The sequence below is a fragment of the Salvia splendens genome, chromosome 20, assembly GCF_004379255.2.
Source record: "Salvia splendens isolate huo1 chromosome 20, SspV2, whole genome shotgun sequence".
In the NCBI taxonomy this organism is placed as follows: Eukaryota; Viridiplantae; Streptophyta; class Magnoliopsida; order Lamiales; family Lamiaceae; genus Salvia; species Salvia splendens.
In genome coordinates, this window is record NC_056051.1 from 23,721,572 (window position 1) to 23,741,540 (window position 19,969).

The window sequence follows — 19,969 nt, forward strand, 5'->3', positions numbered from 1 at the left end:
ATTTAAATCGAGAGAGTTACCTAAGTTTAAAATTTTAGGATAATTTTAATAAGAGAGAATTGACATTAATACCCTTTAATTTTATTTAATACTCATTTAAAATTTTCACTTGACATTATATCAACCAATGGATCTCATAATCTAATAATTAAAAATTGATCTTAGTTTTGAATTGCTAATTAGTTAGCAATTGATCATATCCCTGCAATCATATACACATACATTAGATTGTATAGAAAACCATAATTTCATTCAAAACTTGAGTTAATAAGACCAAAATTTAAAGGTTTCAAAATGGATTAAGTGTAGAGAGAGGGGATCACATGGAAACTCTTCCGTTAGTAAATATAGGATTAAACTTAAAAATATAAAATGATATAAGTTGCATTTGGACAGTAGCAATGCCAGTGTGGAAATCATAATAGAATAATGTTAACAACACAAGTAGAAAACTGTACCTACTATCATCTCTGCTTTCAAAATTTAGATTGCAAAACGACTTTATAGTTGCAAAATTAGATAGAATTAATAGTTAGGTAATTTAAACTTTGTAATCAAACAGAAATTGGGGAAACTTAGTAAAAATAACATTCAATGTGATTAGAATAGTTTTGAATTTGATGAAGATAGGTAAGATTTATTTATGAATAAAAGTAATACTAGTAGTTGTCAAGAGCATGGTGATACTAGCAATTTTTTACAATAAATAACTTGTCACGTATTGACTTCAAGACAACCGTACTAGTTATATTTATAATCATACTATTACTAATGAAACAGAAAATTAAAGTATAGAAAATTTCTCCCTTTATTTATTTGTTGAGACGCAGCCACGTCTTATGTTTCAACAGTTTCTTTTATGTAACTTGTTTTCCTTTCTCAACTCTTTTCTTCGTCAAATATTTGACTGTTTTCGCTTCTCTTTTTCCTTTTGTTCATTTTGCACCCACTAAATGTTATTTTTTTTGGGTACTTACTAATTATATCTAATTATAAATGATGTGTAGAATTAATGTGTTGTTGCTCGGATTGGATTTTAACTGAAATATATTTGCGACCACTAATTTTTCCATATCTAATTTTTCTAATGTATGTCTATATTTGTTCATTTCGCGATTGAAGCTTGTATTAACGCCACAAAGCTGATCTTGTGACTTCGCTTACAAAGGTTAATCCCAGAATGCATTACTATTGTAGATAATTTTGATTTTTGTAGTATGATGATTAATGTAAATGATTCCTAAAGATTGAAGATTTTAACTTCATATATAGGTCAGTGTTCTTCAAGAGAAACTTGTCTTGAAGATTGAAGAACTTCAATTGTTGATAAATTGCAATAAATAGTTAGATTGGATAAAAGCGAGAATAATGTAGTGCCAATTTCTAGTTAGAGTGAATTTCTAGTTATTCCAATACAATGCAAATTTTTAGTTATTTCAATACCGCGCGAATTTCTAATTATTTTATCACTATGTGAATTTCTAGTTATTTCAATACAGTACAAATTTCTAATTATTTTAACACTCTGAATTTCTAGTTATTTCAATACAGTGCGGATTTCTAATTATTTTAACACTGTGCGAATTTCTAGTTATTTCAATATAGTGCTAATTTCTAATTATTTTAACACTGCGAATTTCTTGTTATTTCATTTGTAAATATTTAGTGGGTTTCTATAGAGTTCTCTATGCTGTAGGAGGCGACAGGGGGAGGGCAGGGACGTGGAGGTGGTGTTGGAGGCGGAGGTGGCGGCGGGCTCAGAGGAGACGTTCTTGGAGGCGCTGGACCCGGAGTGACGCAGACCCCGCATTGGGGGTCCAAAACCTCCCCCCCCCATGGTGGGAAGGTGGGAGGAGAGTAGAGAGATAAAAAGCAAACTAAAGTTGGTACCAACCAAGGAATCAACAGGAATTCTTACTTTTTCCCACCATTTTTATCAATGGAGTCATGAGCAATCTCAGGCATTGTCATAAGATGAAGCAGCAGCTCTAGCTTTTTGATATCTCTGCATCTTGTTTTATTTCAGTCACCTTCTTGTCGTCATCGATTTCTTCCTCTTGCATTTCCTCATCCATGAGTTCTTTTAGGAAGTGAATGACACGAGTTTTAGCTAAAGCAACCTTTATTCCAACTTCAGCAAAACCTGTTCGAGATTGAATGAGATTGACTATCTCCGCTGGGCGGTCCTCCTTCGCTCTATGTACATGCTTTGCAATTTGTAAACCAGATTGGTGTGGAAGATCCGTCCTATATTAACATAAATAGGATTCTAAGATTTCCACACACAATTAATTCAACACAAACAAAATCAAAATTCCACACATACTAACAGGGGGAAAGTATTAATTAACAGAGCAAATAAAAACAAGAAACTAATTAAATTGATTGATAAAATGGAAATGAATTCAGAGATTAACCACATATCAAACCGAAACATATATGGAGAAAAAATCACACATAAACACATTTTCCAAACAGAATTAAGTCAAGGCATAAACATATTAATGATCATATCTTACTTTGTCCCACCATTTCCATCCTGAGCCATATCATCTTTGGCATTGTCAGTAGCTCCAGCTTTCGATTTCTCAGCATCGACTTGTTCCCCTTCAGCCACAAGTTCGTCAATAAATTCTTGTATTTTACCCATTAGCGATGTTATGAACTTATCCGTGGCTCCAATCTTAATCAGGGTTTCTTTAGCATTGTAATACTTTCTTCTACGATTCATGTTCCTGGATTTTGCCAGGTCAGAAAATGCTCTTGGTTTCCTGAATTACAATAAATACTAAGTATCACTTTCTTGATAAATTAAATGAATCTAATTTCTTGATAATGATGATGAATCTACAGATTAACGAAATGAATTGGAGAAAGTATCACAATACCACAAAAAAACCCTAGGTTCACATATACAGTACATATGGAAAGGCCAAACGATTCTAAAAAAAATTTCACACAAAATTAATTCAACGCATAAACAAATCAAAATTCCACAATCAGGAATGTATTATTAACGGAGTAATCAAAAACAAGAAATTAATTAAAGGGGTCGATAAACATGGTGATGAATTCAGAGATTAACTCACATATCAAAATGGAACGAACTTGGAGAAAAAAATCACACATAATCACATTTTTCATACAGAATTAAAGGCACAAACAAAATCAAAATTCCACAAGTAATTAAAAGTGATACTTTTGATTGGGAGCATCATCCATATCAGGAGCATCTTCGGCCATAGGTCGCTTCCTCTTCGAATCGCCGTCGCCGTCCATCCTCCGCCGCTGCCGACGATTAAATCACACCGCTAATTTGCAATTCTTTCTCTCTCAAGCTAACAATTACTTCTTGGATGCAGAAAGAAGAAGGGGATTTCGATTTATAGATGTGAAAAATTTACGAAATAACTACCATTTATAATTTATTTCCGAAAAAAGTAAAACTAACCCAAAACTGACGGAGTGATAATTAATTATGCATCACAAAGGCCAAAAATCTAAAAATGCTGATAATGCCATGTTATTATACTAACTAGTATCATCCCCGTGCGCGCTTCTTCGTATAAAATTGAAATGTAAAATAAATAAATTATGATAAAAAGCAAAATTATATAAAGTTTTTAAATCACTAATACAATACAAACCATAACATTAATTACGAATCAATCTTGATTACGTTAAGGTTATTATATATTATTAGTAATTGTATTAATAATAATTTAATTTAAATTTTAAAACACTATAATTGCTCTTGATTATGTTATTAATAATTGTTGGTAATGTTGAAAAATTAAAATATCTTTCCATATTGTCTTATGGATTTTTTTAAATAATATTAAAATTTTAATCTTATACTATGTTTGAATTAATTACTTAGTTCATCCATCCGTTTAATTATTATTCATATAACATTCAATAATTTCACTAGTAGAAAATTAATCAACTTCATTAATAAAAAATAATATACTAAAATGCAAAGAAATCAATAAAAAAATAGTAGAATCCAGAATCATTAATGCTCATAGCTCTGGCCAACCGTCCATCGGCCTCCATCTATCCTCAATAGACATCATCTTCTCTGCTCATCTTATCCAACACTTTCATCGTCCTGCATTGACACCATCTTCTTCACCAGGCCAGTTTGCTCTCATATGTAGATAAGAACTTCAAACAAAAGTCAACTACAGACCCCATATTGCAATTTCGAGAAATATATTCATTCGTGAACAATGCGAACACAACTTTGCGTTTGTACTGCAAAATTTATAAAAAACCTACCAATTTCAAAATCAAATTTGGCAAGGGGAATGCTTCCATGATTTCAACCTTTGATTGATAAATTAAGTTATGGTAGTTTGTATATCACTAAGAGAGATTAGTTCCATTTCCATATTTCCCAGCCATCCTCTCTGGTAAGAACACAACAACAAATATTAGTAACATAACAATCACAAAAAAGAATGTGTAAACAACAAATATTAGTAACATAACAATCAAAAAAAGAATGTGTAAAGTGGTTAAATATGAAATTATACTATTGATAAAAAGCAAGAACCATACTGAAAACAAAGTCTTTTTGCAGAAAATTCAGTGAAGAAATAGATTATAGGTGATGGTAATGAGAAAGTGAGTAATAAGCTAGCGAATGACACGTATATATAGACAAAAAAACATAGAGAAATTATATTGTTCTAAAATTTACATAAATTATTATTAATACAATTACTAATAATGTGTAATAATGTGGCAGTTACAAAGTTAATCATGAATTCGTGTAACCCCAATTCCATGGCTGATATGTAATGCTTATTATTGAAATATTGAGATTAAATCACAATTATTAAAAGTATGTAACTGCCAACAATTTATAAACCTTTATGAAGGAAACTTGCATGCCACATTTATCGCTCTAATTAGTATAACCGCCTATTCTATTTCTACGGATGAAATATAATTAGTGTATGAGATTTAATTGATTTAAATGATGTTTATAATTGGTGAATTGTAATAGTAATTGAATTAATTTTTTGGTAGGCCAATCAAAATATCTAAATTTTACAATACAATTCAAAACTTATAAATATTTACAATAAAGGTCAAGACTCGCCTTTTATATATGTGTGTGTATATATATATAGGGGTGCGTTAAAATGACAACACCTCTTCAAATAACACCATACCACCATTCCTAGCCAATCATTTGTACACGTGGACGAATAATAAGCTGCCATGTGGCAAAAAGGGTAAAAATCTCGGCCAGCAATATGCAACACTGTATACAGCAATTTTTCTCGGCCAACAATATCCAACACGCTATACAACAATCTATAGATTGATGTGTAGCGTTTATAATATTGCTGTGTAGCGTTTATAATATTGCTGTATATGTGGTGTCACATTGTCACTTTAAGAGTTGTTGTCATTTTAACACAAACCTATATATATATATATGTCCATGATCAATTGAGATTTTTTAGGCTAATTGAGAAATGAGATGCAATATCAACATTATACTCTGTTGACATAAATGCAAATCTGTTGACATGATGTATGTTACTTGTTAAATATTCTATGTAGCTATACTCTTTGTTGACATTCTGTTTCATTAACATGATTTTTTTGTGTTATGTTGGTGAATTATACTCTGTTGACATAAATGCAAATCTGTTGACCTGATGTATGTTACCTGTTAAATATTCTCTGTAGTTATACTCTTTGTTGACATTCTGTTTCATTAACATGATTTTTTGTGTTATGTTGGTGAATTATACTCTGTTGACATAAATGCAAATCTGTTGACATGATGTATGTTACATGTTAAAATTCTATGTAGCTATACTCTTTGTTGACATTCTGTTTACATACAAAATAGTTGTATCTAAAATGCACCCCCCGCTGAAGAGCCCATGTTGTGGTGTTTGTTGGTGGAGGAAGGGGTTATGGATAGGGTTGAGAGTCCATGGTAGGATGTCTAAGATGTTGGTGTTGGTGTGTTGGTGCTGCATATTTTGAGATGTAGTGTTGAAATTTTGATTCTGGATTTTGGAAACCCTCTATGTTTGGCACCACTTCCACATCCAAACTAGCGGGTGCCTCCACGACACATGAGTAGGTCTCATCTTGGTCACCAACGTTGGTTACTGTTCTGGTCACTGTCTTGACCGCGCCTTTAATCAGGCCCGATACAGCTATGGAGGGATAATTCATGTTGGAGATGGCATCGGCTTTGGCACTACCTGGGTATGAGAAGTTACTAGGAAGACTCAATACAATTCTCTTGATCATGGTTGTGTTGTACCTGATGTTGCAGAGAAACATGATGTAGTCCATGGTTTGAGTCTCATGGACAAGGCCTGGCTGCAACGGGCCGGTCACACTTATCTCCCCTGCTCCGATGTCGTATGGGGTGGCTACAGATCCATCATTTGTTGTGATTGGGGTGTGCAGGTTGTTTGTCTGAATTGCTGAAAATTGAGATCATGATATAATTACAAGTGTTACCGTAGATGTGTTTGTTTGTTTGGTTGGTTGAGAATGAGATTAAGTCGAACATGTTGTCATTATGGCTGATCTGATAACAGACTCTGGCCACGTAGGATGCAGAGACTTAACATTGGCAGCTAGACCGGAGACATGAGGGCAGTGTTGGTTTTGCAGCGGAAATCTATTTAGTTAGATTGTAAGATTTACATCTAAACATGCTTTTATCCGATTGTAAACTAGAAACATGTTCATAAGCATATAATCACAGATTGTACTGAATATATGCAATTAAATACAACATACCGTAGGAATTCAAGAGTTGAATTCAATCACCTTCTTCAATTTATCTCAACCACGGATCTTCTGATCTGTTCCCTTTTAACTTGAATCTGACCTTTGTGTGGGCAAAGCTTGTCAAATCCTCAAAAGCTGGAGAAGAATTGAAGACAAAAATCTCTACGGAAGAAGAATACTGAAAACCGATATTTTCTCTCTACAGATTGAAGAGATCGAAATTTTACGTCGAATGATCATCTGTCTTCTCTTCTTCTCCCTTTTATATTAAGTTAATTATTTTGGGCCAGACCAGGGATCTGTGGAGGATTGGATTGGGCCACAGTTCAGGCTTTCACTAATTAAATTAAAAACAATTTAATTCAAGACCAAACTTAAATATTATTATCATCCACTATAGATATAATATTGACTGCCCGTCCAAACCGAAATTACGAGTATTCTGGGACTTCCTCTTTAATTAAATCATTTCCCGTGTTAAAGATATAAATATCCATTAATTAATATCAAGTCTGCTATCTGACTTTTATTAATTAATTTCTTTCTCCAAGAGTGGTCTAGTTTAGAAACATTATTTATTATTCATGGAATAAATTCCAACTGGCCAGTTTTCTGAATAATAAAACCTTTTTCTAAACACCTCTTGAGGATATTATCATACTGGCCTCTCCCAGCACACGATTCATTGCAATAACAATACTAGCACCACTTAGACATTAATGATCATTACCCAATCTATCAGGATTCTTGGGCAACGAAATTCCCTCACCATTTGATAAGTCAAAGTAGTTTTCAATTAATATCGTATGCTCAATGTTATGTCAACAATGATTAAGAAACGACAATCACCGAGACCTCGTCTTTCAGTAAATAGCCAAGAAAGACTTATCTCACTGTTTGATCCTTTCAGTGCTATACCACACCGACGTCGTTCATTTCCTTAGGTAAGGAAACTTTCGGACTGACGTCGCAACCTTTCACGATAGGTAGTCAAAGCCTATCTAGGTTGTGAAACAGTTTTTCTTCTGCATGAACTGACAAGTTACCTACTGTGAACGCCGCTCACAACTCGTCTACTATGCAGAAGACTTAGACTTATTTTGCTTAAACTATGTATTTAAATGGAAAACGCATTTCAACATCTCATAAATACATAAGCAATACATAAGCAAAATACATTGTAACAAAATATTATTTCTCATAAAATGGTGACAAATGGCTAAAAGAGTTATTACATATACAAGCATTCGAAAGATGCTTTCAGTATACTAAACTCTAACAGGCAGGCCATGGAGGTGCACAATAGTATGTCGAAGAGGGGTGGATCCTTCCCCGTGAGCGCCTCTCCCTTGTCGCGTGAAGGCTATGCCGCGAGGATCGACCCCTCGGGCGCTGCAATGTCAGGCTGCACAACATCTTCCGTTTTCAGCTATCTGTTGTTGAATACTACTAATACTGAGGCCAGAGGCAGAAAAATGTACCTTGATAAGATTTGGAATCCCATAAGTGGGGCCTCTTGAGGAGAACTATCCGACAACGGAAGCCGGCTTGTAGTTCGCGATCACCCTGGTAGGGAGAATCGTTGCGACCGGATGGGGTTCAGAGTTTATGTATGTTTGTATCTCAAAACCATCATCTTCAGTGACAGAAGCAATGTGAGAGACTCCAAATTTGGATGCTACTTGTCTGAGGTTGTTATCGACCACGATCATCCTAACCGCACCTATCGCCTCCATCGAGCTAAACTTCTCTTGGGCTAGGTAGTCTTTGTCGTCATTCCAAAAGCAGGATTAAGTCGAGCATAGAGAAAGCGAAAAAGCAATAAACCTCATAGGCGTTGTGGAAAGTGTCATAAAGTGACTGATCATAATGCTAGAAGTTGTGGCAGAAAACACACATGACTGTTCTTTTTTAATAATCAGAGTTGTTTTATAGTTGTTGACATACACTACAAGTTATTGATATTTTCTTATTAGTTGTTGATATCTGATTTTGCTCTCTATTGACATCTATTGTATGATTTTGTTTTTTAATTTTAAGATTTGTTTTCTGAGTTATACACACTTTATACAAGCTGTTGACATTTGGTTAAAAGTTGTTGATATTTCAATACAAGTTGGAGTCAGGCTTGCCTCCGTGCTCCTCGCTGATGAGGGCGTCCAAGCTGCCCCAGTCCTGCTTGGAGGGGTAATTACAATTACAATTCATGTTTTTAAGGTTAATTACAATTGAAAATCATGTCAACTATATATACTAGCCATATCAACAAGTAATATAATTATGTCAACTATGGTGCATATCGTGTCAACAGTACATACAAGTCATGTCAACCCCGATACATATCGTGTCAACTAAACGTACAAGTCATGTCAACTATGTTACATACTATGTCAACTACACATAGAACCTTGTCAACAACAATTATAAGTCATGTCAACAACAATTATAAGTCATGTCAACTACACATAGAAACCATGTCAACTACACATAGAAACCATGTCAACAACAATTATAAGTCATGTCAACAACAATTATAAGCCATGTCAACTACACATAGAAACCATGTCAACAATAATTATAAGTCATGTCAACTACACATAGAAATCATGTCAACAACAATTATAAGCCATGTCAACTACACATAGAACCATGTCAACAACAATTATAAATCATGTCAACAACAATTATAAGCCATGTCAACTACACGTATAAGTCATGTCAACAACAATCAGAGTTGTTATTTAGTTGTTAACATATACTAAAAGTTATTGACATTTTCTAATTAGTTGTTGATATTTGATTTTGCTCTCTATTGAAATCTATCGTATGATTTTCTTTATTAATTATAATATTTGTTTTCTGAGTTGTTGACACTTTATACAAGTTGTTAACATTTGGTTATAAATTGTTGACATATAAGTCATGTCAACTACGGTTCATATCGTGTCAACTACACATACAGATCATGTCAACAACAATAATAAGTCATGTCAACAATAATAAAATTAAGAGAAAATCCACATTCTGAGTTCAAAAGTCAGAAACCACAATTGTAGTTGTTTTGAAATCCATCCAAAAAAAAGTTAACATCAAACATTAAATCCAAATTTTGTTTCACTTCTTGTTTCTATAAGTAAACCACTTTTTGTACTTGTTGTTTAGGCCAAGTAATCTGTCTTTTTTTTCTTCAATCCATGGATCAACTAGTTCTAACATTGGCAACCTATGATTGTTGTAACTTGATGCAATCAAGTTGTAGCAATACCTTCCACGGAGTACCTGGATAATATTTCACCTGACGGTTCTTCCACAAACAACATCTTTCTAAACGACATAGAAGACAAAAGATCAGCCATAGCAAGGCCAGTACTGTCCTTAGCTTTAGCAGCTTCTTCGTCCAACTGCAACTTGAGATTTGTCACCTCATCCCCCATCCCTTCCTTCCTCAACAATTCCCTAACAAACTCTTCCAACTCCTCAGTGAAATCCCCTGGATTCGCCCTCAAGATTCCATCAACAATCTTTACCACGTCACCGTGCTTCCCAACCCCAGATAGTGCATTCATGATGAACCTGTATGCATCATCATTCATCCTCAGCTTTGGCAGTATCATGTAAAAGAAAACCTTCGCCTCATCAACCTCGCCAGCCTTAACCAACTCCTCAACAAGCCTATTATAAACTGCCAAGTTCGGCCTAAGCTTCATCTCAACCATTATCTCAAAATGTTTAGCTGCACCACCTAGCCTATTCTTGAGTACTAGTATCTTTTATCTTTTATTGGAACTAGCAAATATGTTGAAAATATTGATACAAAATCATTTAAGGAGTAAGTTATCAACTGCATTGAGGAGAATTATGTGTTATGTTTCTTCCACAACTAGCCAACTCCTCATGCCCATCTCATCAAAGACTTCCCACAATTTAGGAATAGGCTAGCCGACGCCCTAGTCAAGCAAATAAATTCACACATACATATTAAAATTTGACACGGGATAATAGTAACCCTCTTATGTTACCAAGGTCCTCGAACAGAGAAAAGTTGGGGAAGTCCTAATAATTTAGTGAAATTCATTTCAGGGACGAAATGTAAAAGAAAGACTAATACACGTGGTCTTTATTTGGGGGGCCAAGATCCCCTACTGTGCAAAACAGGGGCTGTGCAAAATATGCACAAACATTTAATTATTTTATAATAAATAAAATAAGTATTTTAATATTTTAATTAAAAATAAAAAAGCACATGCATGGAACAACATCCCCTGTTGTGGCTATTAGCCACAACAGGGGATCCAAAGCCCTTTATTTAGTGTGTTATTTGTGAAATTGTCAAAATTGTTGGCGTATGTGAAACATGAGGGTGGAGACAAAGTAGACTCGAGGACGAGTCTTTTTGAAGAAGAGGAATATGATGCAGTTATTGAAAACAAGACTTGGAGGCTAAGAAAATTATATTTGAGTTTTTTTTAATTTCTAGTAGTAGAAGAAAAATATAGTAGATGGAAGTAAAAAAAATTTCCTTCTACAAATTAGGGTTTCCATTTATTTTTTTTTGCTATTTTCCATAAGTTTAGGATTTTCCTTTGGCTATATAAAGGTCTAATTGTTGAACTGAAAAGACACACTTTTGAATATTAATTTTACATTGATATTTATACTCTAGAGTTCTCAATTTGTTGAGTTCTTCTTTTACCAGTTCAGTCATTCTCCATAGATTATTTCTCCTATAAGACAAATAAAAGGGTAGATAATAGAATTCATTTAACAAATACTCTATCTACTTAACACTCTAAATATAAATTTTTTAAATTCCGTGCCGAAAAAATTCACTTCGACTATAAGGGAACGGAGGGAGTACTATTGTGTAACAAAAAATATGAAAATATTTTATAGGAGTATAAAATTAAATATTTTACAACTGATCAAGCAGACCAGATTGCGGTGTCGTTGCGACTTGATCCACTAGCACTCCTCCCCGCCAAATATATTTATAAAACTCCCGATTACGACCTACTTACAAAGTAGAGTAGCAAGTACGGGGTCGATCCCACAGAGAAGCCGGTGCGATGAGTGTGTGTGTAGTGAACAGGGGTTGGCTGCTGCCACGCTTTAACTTGGGAGTTTGATTAAACTATTTGTTTTAAACTAGACGGAACTTAAATGATCGACTTGATCAAGGAACTAGTCATGCTGAACAAGCAACTGATCAAGCGAACAAACAACTGATTTCAATAACTTGATTAACTATGCAAACACTAACAACCATGATTCCTGACATTCTCTAGATTCAAACTATTTAACAACATTTCAAAGCGAGAAAAACAAATTGCGAAATGATCCATAATGCGAAAAACATAAACTTTAATTCCAAAATAGGTCTTAATCAAAAGTTACGAACACGGAATAACAGAGCATGAACTAGCTACGGAAAAACTGGAAATTTGCTAAGCTATTTAAACTGGAAGATGAAGAAAGCAAACAAAAACCGAGAGAAATCTCGGTTAACACGGTGAAATGGCGCCGAACAGATCTGCTGACTCTGCTGCGCTCTCTCCGCTCGCGCTTCTGACTGGACTGAGGCTAGAACTGGAGCAACTAAACTAAGAACGAAGGAGCAAGGTGTGCCGAGAGGGACACCTGCGCGAACTATGGAAACTTTCTCGACTTTCTGAACTCTTCTCTTGTGGTATGGAACCCTCTATTTATAGGAGCATCGCAACGATTCCAGCTAAGATAACAACCTTGTCAGCGAATATTCGTTCACGCTGGAATCGCTCGTTTCATTGATTGACGCGTGCCCTTTGCTTTCTGGAAAGCGGTAGTCCTTCATAACAGATTCTGGCCCCCATTCCAGCGCATCGTTATACGTGCCCTCTTTCGGGAGGCAATGGTCCCCTCCAGCTAACTGCTTGATCGTCTCCTTGATCCACCTGACTGACTTGACCTTGTTTTCGCCTTTTGCGTTACCTTGATCAGTTACTAAACTTGTTCTCAATCAAGCTGAAATCTGCACAAGTAACACTCAATTTCGCATGAACTGATCAATTTACCCTTATCTTCCCCTTTAAACCGATGCATGAAATGAGTCTTATCATGTTACAATCATCACAGCTTACAAGGCAGCCCCCACAGCTCCAAAGAGAAAACTCACTAGCTTTAGGGAAGCCACCAGGTTTGCCTATAGACACCAAAGGGCTGACACCCATTAGTCTAAAGGACTTAATGCCTCCAATCACTTATCACCCTTACCACAATTGATAAAGTGACTGAGGTCTTTCCCCCGTGACATGCAAACTATCCTAGGTCAAAATGCAAATATCTTATGCAGAAAAGAAGCTTTTCAATTGGTAAGCTTTTGGTCCCCATGTCAGCAGGGTTTTTGTCAGTATGCACCTTTTGAAGAAAAACTTCATCTTTTTCTACAATATCTCTAATGTAATGAAACCTTACATCTATGTGTTTAGTTCTATCATGGAAGACAAGATTTTTACATAACTGAATTGCAGACTGAGAATCAGAAAACACAGTATGAGAAATTTTCACAAAATTGAGTTCAGAAAGAACTCCCTTCAACCACACAGATTCCTTCATTGCCTCTGTTATAGCAATGTATTCTGACTCAGTTGTGGACAGAGCCACAATGTGCTGCAGTTAGGACTTCCAACTATTACATGACCTGCAGACAGTAAAAACATAGGAGGTGGTGGACTTCCTCTTATCCCTGTCATTAGCATAGTTAGAATCCACAAAGCCAGTTAAAACAATTCCATCATCACACTTAGAATAACACAGTCCATACTTAGCAGTATGCTTAAAATATCTCAGAAGCCATTTCAAGGCCTCCCAGTGAGCAGGACCTGGATTGGCCATGTACCTGCTTAGACAAGACACTGCATAAGCAATGTCTGGTCTGGTGCTAACCATCAAATACATAACAGATCCAATTGCATTTGCATAGGGAACCTTTCTCATGGCATCAATATCAGTCTTAGTTTTAGGGCACATGTCTTTACTCAACACAAAATGAGCAGCTAAAGGCACAGAGGCAGTTTTAGCATCAAACATGTTAAACTTCTTCAGAATTTTGTGCACATAAGGTTCTTGATGCAATACAAGCATGCAATCTTTCCTATTTCTGAAAATATTTATGCCTAGAATTTTCTGAGCATCACCAAGATCCTTCATATCAAAATTCTCACTCAAAGCAGTTTGCACAGCCTTAATAGATTTCAAACAGGGACCCATTATCAACATGTCATCTACATATAATAACAAGAAGAGAGGCACAGAGGAATTAAGATCCTTCACATAAAGGCATGCATCAAAAGTACTTCTGACAAAGCCTAACTTATGCATACACTTGTTGAATTTAATGTTCTACTGCCTAGGAGATTGTTTTAAACCATATGAAGCCTTTTTTAACAGACACACATGATTGGGAAACTTAGGATCAACAAAGCCTTCAGTCTGTTTCATGTAAATTGGTTTATCCAAATCACCATGCAAGAAAGCAGTTTTCACATCCATCTGTTTTAATTCCCAGTCAAAATGAGCACAAAGAGCAAGCATTAACCGCACAGTAGTGAATTTAACAACATGAACAAATATTTCAGTGTAATCTACCCCCTCTTGTTGAGTAAAGCCTTTTGCTACAAGCCTGGCCTTGTACCTCAGACCCTCTACCTCATTTTTCAATTTATATAGCCACCTGCAATCAACCACAGATGCACTAGGAGGCAAATGTACAAGAATCCAAGTAAGATTAATTTTTAAAGAGTTCATTTCTTCTACCATGGCTTTATGCCACTGACTCTAGAATTTTGACTTGGTAGTTTGCTTATAGGACTGGTGTTCATCCCCATCAGATTCATAAACATTGAAAGCCAAGTTTATAAGAGTAACCAAACCAACATAGCCATCAAACCTAGAAGGTTTTTGAACATTTGTCCTTCTAGGTCTATCCCTTGCTAACACATAGTCATTCAAAGCAGAAGGATCCATAGCATTTTGAACACCACTAGGGCTATTAGGCACAATCTGAGCAGTAACAGGAGGATTTCTTGAAGGACTAGCATGCACATTTCTAGCATTATCACATTGAGGCACATTATTGACATCATTTACTTGCAGATTTCCCTCATCAGGAGGATCATCAAGAATAAAATTTGGTTGAGAATTCCAGAAGGGATTCTCCACCTCACTTGAAACATCCTCTGGATGCTCCACACCAGTGGGTTGTTCTGTGGACTCCACCTCAATAAGAGGATCATTGTCCACATCCTCTGGAGCAGGATTATTAGTTATTTTCATACAAGGAAATTCATCTTCATTAAAAACCACATCCCTGCTAATAATAACTTTAAACCCTGGCACATCTCTTAACCAGATTCTATATCCTTTAACTCCCTCTGGATATCCTAGAAAAACACCCTTTCTAGATCTAGGTTCAAGTTTGTCAGTTTTAGTATGCACAAAAGCAGAACAACCAACAACCCTCAGATGAGAAATGTTCAAAGATTTTCCAGAAAAAACATGTTCATGACACTGTCCAGACAAGGGCAGAGGGAGATCTATTCACCAAGTAAGCAGCAGTCAATAGGGCTTCACCCCAAAATTTTTTAGACAAACCAGATTTTGAAAGCATGCATCTAACTTTTTCAAGTAAAGTCATATTCATCCTTTCAGCCACTCCATTTTGCTAAGGAGTGTAAGGTACAGTTTTATGTCTTTTGATTCCAAAACTAGCACATAAATCATCAATCTGACTATTACAAAATTCAAGCCCATTATCAGTTCTGATTACCTTGATTTTCTTTCCAGTCTGAGCTTCTATCAAAATTTTCCAGGTTTTGAGTTTTTCAAACACCTCATGCTTATGCCTCATGAGAAAACACCAAACCTTCCTAGGAAAATCATCAATCACAGATAGGAAATAAACAGAGCCAGAATGAGAAGACACAGAAGCAGGGCCCCACACATCCATATGTAAATATTCAAGAATACTTTTGCTAACATTAGTGGGCACAGGGGTTTGAAAGGCTACCCTGTGTTGTTTACCCATCACACAAGTGTCACAGAAACGTAAATCAGTTTGAACATCAGATTCAGACAAGATATCATGGTTTTTCAGAATTTTCAAGCCTTTTTCACTCATATGACCAAGTCTATTATGCCACAACATTGTTTTATCCACTTTGACTACATTAGCACATGCATTGTCACATGTAATAGGCACAGCAGTACATACATACAAACCACATTTTCTTTTGGCCTTAAACAAGCATATTGAGCCATTGCAGATTTTCATGCTACCCTCTCCCCATTTGCCCCCCATGCCAGAACTCTCAGGGGCAGTACAGGACATCAAATTATAGCATAATTCTGGAACATATCTAACATTCTTCATGTTTAAAACAAAACCATTATCAAACTTCAAACACGCAGTGTCAATGCCATGAATTTCACACTTTTTGTCATCAGCCATGGACACATAGGTGTTAGTCACTGGTTTAAGTTCAGAGAACACTTCCTTGAAGGGACTCATATGATAAGTGCAACCAGAATCACATAGCTAGTCATTTGAAGTAAATGGACAGTCAGGGGAGGCATTTACAAACATCAAATCATGCACCATATACACAGATTCAACATCAGTATCATATTTGGCCACATTAACAAGATTTTCAAGCTGGGTGTCATTATTGGGAGATTTCTTCTTTTTAGGTTTAGTGCACTCTTTTCTGTAGTGCCCCACTTCCCCACAATTAAAACACTTTCTGAAAGATTTAGGATCCTTGCCATTGGATCTAGATCTATTCTTTTTCTTAGAATTTGAGTTGGTTCCAGATGCCCCATTAGAATCTTTAACCCCTCTAGTTTGAGATCTATCCCTGACATTCAGGGTCTTATTTAAAGCATTTTTATCAGCAGCTCTTTCTCTTAATTCTAATTCTTTAGATTTTAAGGAGCTAACAATCAGATCTAGAGAAGCAGAATCTCTGCCATACTTAATGGCAGCTTTAACATCACTATAAGTGTCAGGTATGACATTCATTAGGGCAATACTAGTGTATTCATCAATAGTTTTATCCCCAGATCTTTTAATATCCTGGACAAGTTTCTGAAATCTATCAATATTGTCATCAATATCCTTAGTTAAATCAAGCCTGAATTTAAACAACTTCTCAAGCAAGTACATCCTAGAGGAGATGGAAGTCTCAGTAAACAGAGTATCAAGATGTTTCAACAGGCAAAGAACCATCAACATGATCAACTATCCTAATCACAGAATCAGACAGATTAAGCACAATAGTAGCCCTAGCCAACTCCTTCATTTCATCCAGCTTATCTTGAGGAGTTTCAACAGGCAAAGAACCATCAACGGCCTTAAACACTTTTTGCTGAATGAAAATACATTTCAATTTTTGTTTCCAAATAACAAAATCATTTTTGCCATTGAAAGGCACCAAACCAATGGGTTGAGACATTTTTACAAACACTTTTGCAAGAACACAGGAGGCTACACAGAAGCACAAAATCTTGCAAAAATTAAAGTTTCTTGCAGAATTCACAGAAACACCAAAAAAAACTGACTTCCAAATCCTGACTGTCACGAGCACACTGGCTAAGGCTATCCCAGTTCGCAATCACTCTCTACTGGAGGGCGCATGGGGTCACTTAGGCAGCAAATAGCTTGGTGGTCAGGCAGATAGAAATCAGATAAGAGGTCAGACATAGCAAACAAGCAGCAGAAGCAAGAAAACACAAGAAAGAAAGACTTAAGCCTTGCCAGAGGCTGTCTACCAGCAACAAAAAATCTCAATCCTATATTTGGCACTAAGCAGAAAACAAGAATTGAAAACAATACAGAGGATTCAACCAATTTACCAGAGTGAATCCCCACTCGAAGGAGGATTCCACTTGCCCACCTCCTTAATGCGACTCGGCGTGCCGAACTAGTCCCCACGTGGCTCTAATGGTAGAGCAAACCTATCCCACATCGGAGAATGAACAAGAGTTGTAAGCATATATAAGGGGTTCTTCAACTCCATTAGTATGAGGCCTTTTGGGGAGTACCCCAAGAGCAAAACCGTGAGGGCTTTGCCCAAAGCGGACAATATCATACTAATGTGGAGTTCGGGTGTGCACCACCGATACCCAACAGTGGTATCAGAGCCCTGGTTCAGGGCTGGGCCTGTGTGTCTCGGGGTTTGGTGGGTTGCGCTTGCAAGTTCTCCGATGTCTCTGCGTGAGCTCGATCAAGACCTGTGGTGACCTGGTGACCTGTAACATGGGGTGGACATGTGGTCTTTGGTTTGGTGGTCTTGGTTTGAGGGGAGGATTGTGGTAGAGTAAACCTATCCCACATCAGAGAATGGACAAGAGTTGCAAGCATATATAAGGGGTTCCCCAACTCCATTAGTATGAAGTCTTTTGGGGAGTACCCCAAGAGCAAAACCGTGAGGGCTTTGTCCAAAGCGGACAATATCATACTAATGTGGAGTTCGGGTATGCACCACCGATACCCAACAATAACAAACTTGGTGATGCGACAGTATTAATGAGTATAAAGTTGAAAGAATAAGAAAATGAGAATTTATTTAATACTACCTCCATCCCTGAAAATTTGTCCCATTTTTTCATTTCCGTCTGTCCCTCAAAATTTGTCTCATTTCACTTTTTACCATTTTTTATAGTGGATCTCATATTCCACTAACTCATTCCTACTCACATTTTATTATAAAATTAATATATAAAAGTAGGACCCATAATCCACTAACTTTTTCAACTCACTTTCCATTACATTATTTAAAACTCGTGTCGAGTCAAAGTTTGACAAATTTTGGGGGAACTAGCTTTGTTGGGCTAGAGGTGACAATAATAAAATAATGCTAGTAGTTGTATAAGTAGTAAGTACTTAGAAAATAGTCAATTGGGTCTAATTTGATTTGACAATATAATCGATTGCATCCACAATACATGACTGTAATTTGCTACTAATTGCTTTTTGTTGTTTCCGTGACTAAACACATGGAGTAATACTGTAACAATTTATGCATACAATTTTTTCTCTGGTTATATTAATATAATCCAGTGATCTCGATCACTTGTCGATTAAATACAGTCAAAATAACAAGACTGACTTACATATAATATTTCATCTTGCTCATTACGTATCTTCTAATGAAATCTCATTCTACTTTTGTTAAAATAGATATTCAATTTTCATTTAGAACTTTACTCACATTTCATTATAAAATATAAAAAAAATACTCATTTTTTCACTGATAACGCACTCAATCAATGATAAATATACGTTGCATGAGTAGTGATAAAATGCTAAATTTAAATATCGTTCAAACTATAAACTATAATCTGGACCGTCAGAAAATGTTAACATATGACAAATAACAACAATAAAAAATGTCAACACAGCATCAACTGTTAACGCTGTGTTAACATATTCTGTTGCTACTATTTTGTCACACATTTATTAATGATCCAAATCATAGTTTAAAGTTTATACAAATATTTAGAATTTGCATTTATTATCTCCCTACGTTGCACATAGCTATATTTATTTTGTTGAATTTAATTTAACGCAGCCCACATCTTACTAAATTTATCTAAGCAGCCACACGTCTTACGTTTCAACATTTCTTTTGCCACGCTGATTTCTTAGCAAGAAATTTCGTAACACATATCAATATGTTCCATTGTTTTCCTTTCTCAACACCTTTCTTCATCAAATGCGTGACTTGTCTCTTTTCTCTTCTCTTTTTCCATTTGTTTTGACAGCTAATATTCTTTTGTAAACTACTAAAATTTCACCAATTTGTGTTTTTGGGCACTAGGTTTAAATATATTTCAAATGACGTAACGATTAATTTTATCTAATTTTGCAACTATTATTGATAACCGAAAAAATGATATGGTATAATTGGTAGTAAATGAAATGACGCACTACGTTGAATCTTTTTTCACAGTAATTTTCAGCTATTAGTATAGGTATGGACATTAATCATAATATTCTATAATTGTGAAATTAGATGAAATCAATAATCGACAGTATATAAAATTTTATATAGGTATGAAAAACAAAAAATAGTAAAATTCAATAATTTAATGACAAATAACAAAAATAAAAATTTTACATTGACTTATAATAATAACAATCAATTTGAATTAT

The 19,969-nt window shown here is 35.5% G+C and overlaps 1 protein-coding gene across 2 annotated transcripts; it reads right to left on the reverse strand.

Annotated features, from left to right (window-relative positions):
- Positions 1 to 1,591: 1,591 nt before the first annotated feature.
- Positions 1,592 to 3,471, reverse strand: LOC121780795. 2 transcript variants are annotated; one of them, XM_042178424.1, is made up of 3 exons: positions 3,200 to 3,471; positions 2,520 to 2,735; positions 1,592 to 2,247 (listed from the first exon to the last, which is right to left on the reverse strand). In XM_042178424.1, exons 1-3 carry the CDS (start codon positions 3,277 to 3,279, stop codon positions 1,989 to 1,991), a joined length of 555 nt encoding a protein of 184 aa, XP_042034358.1. In that variant the 5' UTR covers positions 3,280 to 3,471; the 3' UTR covers positions 1,592 to 1,988. The 2 variants fall into 2 exon arrangements, with proteins under 2 accessions (XP_042034358.1, XP_042034357.1); XM_042178423.1 differs by having other exon boundaries at positions 2,520 to 2,771; positions 3,200 to 3,467.
- Positions 3,472 to 19,969: the final 16,498 nt, after the last annotated feature.